The sequence below is a fragment of the Pelophylax lessonae genome (assembly GCF_965119305.1).
Source record: "Pelophylax lessonae genome assembly, chromosome: 10".
Classification (NCBI taxonomy): domain Eukaryota; kingdom Metazoa; phylum Chordata; class Amphibia; order Anura; family Ranidae; genus Pelophylax; species Pelophylax lessonae.
In genome coordinates this window covers 206756489-206762488 of record NC_138777.1, presented here as the reverse complement: position 1 = coordinate 206762488, position 6000 = coordinate 206756489, and the positions used below count along the sequence as shown (strand labels likewise).

Genomic DNA, 6000 nt, shown 5'->3' with positions numbered 1-6000 from the left:
CCCCCCTCCCCCACAGCTGTTCATCTACTGTACCCCGACCCTCCATCCCTTTCCCCTACAGCGGTTCATCTACTGTACCCCGACCCTCTATCCCCCCCCCCCCCCCAACAGCTGTTCATCTACTGTACCCCGACCCTCCACAGCTGATAATATGATTAATAGAGATCTGTAAATACATGAAAATGTCTGACATACTGTATATGCGGGTTAGTGCATAGTTTCTGACTTTTGTATTTAAAACAATAAGGCAAAAATCCCAAACAAAATGGAAGGAATTGTTTTTTTATTTGCATATTAAATTGGGACTTGTATGAAAATTGGCCAATTATCAATTACGATTGAGAAAATAAATATTTAGTGCTGGTCACACCCGTAATTAAAGTTCCTTCTTTATATGAAGACGATAGAAATTTCCCGGCTGTAGCTCAGTGTTGACATAGCTGGGTAACCAGTAACAAAGGCGGAACTTCTTGTGTATTAAAAATGTCTTTTAGAAAGTTTCATTGTTTCCTCCTAGGTGGAGGGCTTGGGCAGCCCGTCTGCTCCTAACAGATCCAGTGAGGGGTCCAGGGACTGTACTGGGCCTGGTCCTGGCTGCAATGTCACATAATCCAAAAAGAGAAAAAACAAGAAAAAAATAAAATAAATCAGGAAATATATTCAGAACAAATTCATTTTAAATGGAATGAAAAGTAGTACCTATGTATCCTTTCCCCAATGAACAGACATACTACAGACATTTGGGGGGGGGGGGGGGGTTACTAAAACTGGAGCACTTAGAATCTGGTGCAGCTGTGTATAGTAACCAATCAGCTTCTAACTTCAGCAAGTTAAAGGGGGTAGTAAAGCCAGAGGGTTTTTTTTTTTTTTTTTACAAAAATGTCACAAAAAGCCTTCTGTGTGTAGCAGCCCCCCCAATACTTACCTGAGCCCCCCTCTATCCAGTGATGTTCACTAGTGCCTTGGCCATCTGGACTCTTGCTGCTGTCAATCAATCTCAGTTAGCCAATCAGGAGAGAGAAGGGCAGGGCGAACAGCAGCTCCGCATCTGAATGAATACACTCTGACCTGCAGCTTGGCTCCGGTGCCCCCATAGCAAGCTGCTTGCTGTGGGGGCATTGATGGGAAGGAGGGGCCAGGAGCTTCAGCCAGGGACCCGAGAAGGAGGAGGACATGGGCTTCTCTGTGGACAACCAACAGCACAGAGGAAGTAAGTATAACATGTGTGTTATTTTAATAGGAAAAAAAAAATATGAGACTTTACAAATCACTTTAACCACTTCTGGACAGGAAGATTTTCCACCTTAATGACCAGGTCATATTTTGCGATTCGGCACTGCGTTACTTTAACGGATAATTGCGCGGTTGTGCGATGCTGTACCCAAATAAAATTGATGTCCTTTTTTCCCCACAAATAGAGCTTTCTTTCGGTGGTATTTGATCACCTCTGCGATTTTTTTTTTATGTGCTATAAACAAAAAAAAAAAAAAAAAAAAAAAAGGAGCGACAATTCTGGGAAAAAAATAAATAAATCACTTTCTGCTATATAACATTAAGAAAAAAAAAAATGTAAAAATCGAATTTTTTTTTAACATTTTAGGCCAATTTGTTTCCTGCTACATATTTTTGGTAAAAAAAATAAGAAAAAAAAATTGCAATAGGCGTATTTTGATTGGTTTGCGCAAAAGTTATTGCATCTACTGACTATGGGAAATATTTATGTCATTTTTTTTTTTTTAACTAGTAATGGCGGCAGAGGCGTAACTAGAACCTTCAGGGCCCCGGTGCAGGAAACCATGAAGGGCCCCCTGGACCCCTGGCCGGGGCCCTTCCCTTCAAGCCTGGGACTCTTCCCACTGATCTTGGGGCCCTTTACTCTCGTTGCGGGACCCTTTCACAAGTTCTGCAGTGGGCCACCTTCCTGCGATGTTGGGGCCTCCCCACAGTGGCGGAATGCCAGGGCCCGGTTGCAAATGTGACCTTTACGATCCTGGAAGTTCACCCACTGGTGTCAGTTGTTTTTATTTTTTTGGTATTTTAATTGTATTATTTTTTATCATTTTATTTTATTTTTTTACAATGTCACTGACTATGACTCTGTCCATTGAGAAAAGGAAGGAGCTGGTAAATTACCTATTTACCGACCCCTTCCTGGTTCTCATTTGTGACACATCCCCTGCAGCAGCCGGCAGGAGAGGGTAGGGAGCACAGTAGGGGGAGGCAGCACAGTGGGGGGGGGGGAGCTCAGTAGGGGGGGGGGAAGCACAGTAGGGGGGGGGGGACCAGGGGAGCACACAGGGGCCCAGAGACAGCAGAACACAAGTTAACTGGATGGATAGGAGGAGTGGCGGGGGCAGCATACAGAGGAACCAATCTCCTCCATTTTCCCCCTGCAGCTACAGGAGGAAAAAGGAGGGCAGTGATTTCTCTACATGCGGCCCCTGCTGCCCCTCCTATCCAGGTGTACAGGGGAGCCGCACAGGGCCCCCTGGAGCATGGGGCCCGGTTGCGACCGCAACCCCTGCAACCCCTGTAGTTACGCCCCTGAATGGCGGTGATCTGCGATGTTTAGCAGGACTGCGACATTGTGGTGGACAGATCGGACCCCTAAGTGACATTTGACTTTTGACATTCGACTCATTTTTGACACTTTTGGGGGGACCAGTGACATTACTACAGTAATCAGTGCTAAAAATATGCACTGTTACTGTAATAATGATACTGGCAGGGAAGTTAACACTGTGGGTGATCAAGGGGTTAAATGTGAGCCTAGGGGAGTGATTCTAACTGAATGGAGGCGTGGCTTGTGAAATGACTATAGAGACTTGTGATCCTATATAGAAGGATCACAGGAGCTCTGTGATCATTCCAGGGAGAAGAACGGTCAGCTGTGTTTAAAACAGCTGACCGTCCTTCTCTCTCAGCGGGGAGCGATCGCGGGTGTCAGGAAGCAATCAGAGCCGCTTGCCCCGTGCATCAGGGTCCCCGCTGCCGAGTGGGGGCGGTAGCACGCCCCCGGCGGCGCGCGCTTGCCCCCTAGCTGCAGGCGCTGACCGACATAGCCCTACGTCGGTTTGTGCAGGAGGGCTGCACTGCCGCAGTATATATGCGGTGGGCGGTCCGGAACCGGTTAACAATAAAACCTGGAAGCTGATTGGTTACTATGCACAGCTGCACCAGATTACATTTTAAAAAATCTCCCTCAATGCCTCTAATTTATAAACTGTATCAGTGACCCTTCAATCACACATGGAAAGACGTCACAGGAAATCAAAAGAAAATCAAATTTCTTTATAAAGAGAATCATTTTGTGATTTTCTATAAGTTCACAAACAATCATGCTCCATTCTTACCCGTGTAACAATGACGTAACGCACTCCTCCTGGGCAAGCGTCACCTCCAATGGCAGATGTCAGCTCCTGAGACAAGGGGGCGGGGCTCACTGGTAACCCTTTAATGAACCTAAATACATGACATCAAAGATGAAAGATTTAATGACAGAAACGCAATGGACCATTTTTTTCCACCACAAGGCTCACGTCACAATACCTTATGCAAGAATATGTATTGTTATTTTTAGGAATTTTATTGACATTTTCTAAATGTCATTGGACTGAAAAGGACTGTCACTTTTGTTTTTTTTAACAAAGTATCTTTATTCTGTGTTTTATCCTATTTTAAGCCCATTGTGTCATTATTTAATGGTAATGACCAGCCAAGGTAGATAAAACTTCAGTGTTTCTTTATTTCCCACAATGGTGAAATTTCCCTGTAGTAGTTTGCATCTCTGCCCCTCCCACCATAGTGAGGCTCCCCCCCCCCCCCCAAGTAATTTGTGTCTCTGTCCCTCCCGCAATGGTGAGATTTTCCCTAGCAATTTGTGCCTCTGCCCCTCCCACAATGGTGAGATTTTCCCCAGTAGATTGTGTCTTTGCCCCCCGACTATAGTGAGACTCCACCGCCGCCTAGTAACTTGTGCCTTTGCTCCTCCCACAACTGTGAGATTTCCCTGCAATAGTTTGTGTCTCTGCCCCTCCCACAATGATGAGATTTCCTGCAATAGTTTGTGTCTCTGCCCCTCCCACAATGATGAGATTTCCTGCAGTAGTTTGGGTCTCTGCCCCTCCCACAATGGTGAGGTATCCCTGCAGTAGTTTGTGTCACTGCCCCTCCCACAATGGTGAGGTTTCCCTGCAGTAGTTTGTGTCTCTGCCCCTCCCACAATGGTGAGGTATCCCTGCAGTAGTTTGTGTCACTGCCCCTCCCACAATGGTGAGGTTTCCCTGCAGTAGTTTGTGTCTCTGCCCCTCCCACAATGGTGAGGTTTCCCTCCAGTAGTTTGTGTCTCTGCCCCTCCCACAACAGTGAGATTTCCTGTAGTAGTTTGTGTCTCTGCCCCTCCCACAACAGTGAGATTTCCTGTAGTAGTTTGTGTCTCTGCCCCTCGCACAACAGTGAGATTTCCTGTAGTAGTTTGTGTCTCTGCCCCTCGCACAACAGTGAGATTTCCTGCAGTAGTTTGTGTCTCTGCCCCTCCTACAATGGTGAGGTGTTCCTCCAGTATTTTGGGTCTCTGCCCCTCCCACAATGGTGAGATTTTCTGCAGTAGTTTGTGTCTCTGCCCCTCCTACAATGGTGAGGTTTCCCTCCAGTAGTTTGTGTCTCTGCCCCTCCCACAATGGTGAGATTTTCTGCAGTAGTTTGTGTCTCTGCCCCTCCCACAATGGTGAGATTTTCTGCAGTAGTTTGTGTCTCTGCCCCTCCCACAATGGGGAGATTGGGCAGCACAGTGGCTAAGTGGTTACCACTTCTGCCCGGCAGCACTCGGGTCATAGTTTGTGTCTCCGCCCATTCCACTGCACTGTGTAGCTGCAATAGTTGAGCAGAAATGGGGATCTTGGTGGGGGTGGGGGGGATCTCACTGCTGGCGTCTCTAGGAGGCAGCATATCACTCTGTATGTGGAAACATCTCTACCTGGTGGGAAACATCTTCCGGGTCTGTACCAAGTGTAAAGCACATATAGACAGCCAATAGATGTCATTCATAGAGAATCATCTTTTCATATTCTATTGGAGGCTAGAGAAGTGGGAGCGTTCCAGGCCTCTGCACCCATAGCAGAAGCTACCTGATAAAACATACTCTATGATACACTCAATGATCTACAACTAGCAGCTCACCATCGGAGACACGGCACTGGAAGAACTGGATAGATCTGGCCGGTTGGTTCTCCTACTGTGAATTCCTGACATAGTGAGCAGAGTTAATAAAGAGCCGTGAGACTGGCAGCCTCCATTACAGCGCTTCTCCGATGCATGTCAGGAATTAGAGCGCATAAAAGGCGGGAAGATTTCACACTTCTGTGAATTCAATCTACGCAAACTGTGCATGACGACAAAAAACACGTGTATGATCGCTGGATCTATATGTGGCCCAATGAGAGATGTGCCCTTGGACCCTTTATAGACCAGCATGGTCACCTTGGTGCCATTTTCCAGCTTTATTGGTGCCCTTGATATTTTATGGTAAAGTCCATGGATTGGATTTGGATGCTGTTAATTTTTAGCAATTTATAGTCGTTTTGGGACCATGGGGGAGTGTCGTAACATCCTTATCTGCTTTTGGAATGTCACTGCCCCAAGTATATTATATGCACTTCAAAAATCCTCTCCCTTATTCCAATTGAAACTTCAAATGCCGAACATTTTCATTGGAGCTTTTGTGCTATAAAGAAAGCTGTAGCCATGTTAAGAATGTGTCTTGTGTACCAGAGAACATCTTCGGAGAGTATTTTAGCAATTTGCAGATTCTAACCTGCTTCTGTTCTGGAGAGAATACAAGCATCATTATCCTACGCTCTGCTGAATTTTTGTCAGAATGAGAGCCAAAAGGTGAGGACGTAACTATTAGCTTATTACAGGGAGTGCAGAATTATTAGGCAAATGAGTATTTTTGAGGATTAATTTTATTATTGAACAACAACCATGTTCTCAATGAACCCA

The 6000-nt window shown here is 45.9% G+C and overlaps 1 protein-coding gene across 1 annotated transcript in view; it reads right to left on the bottom strand.

Annotated features, from left to right (window-relative positions):
* Positions 1–269: 269 nt before the first annotated feature.
* Positions 270–6000, bottom strand: part of MVD (mevalonate diphosphate decarboxylase) — a 28002-nt gene continuing 22271 nt past the window's right edge. The window contains exons 9-10 of the mRNA XM_082271083.1: positions 3354–3462; positions 270–594 (exon numbers count right to left, since the gene is read on the bottom strand). Coding sequence (XP_082127209.1) covers positions 514–594; positions 3354–3462 — 190 coding nt within the window. The 3' untranslated portion in view covers positions 270–513. The remainder of the gene's footprint in view (positions 595–3353; positions 3463–6000) is intronic.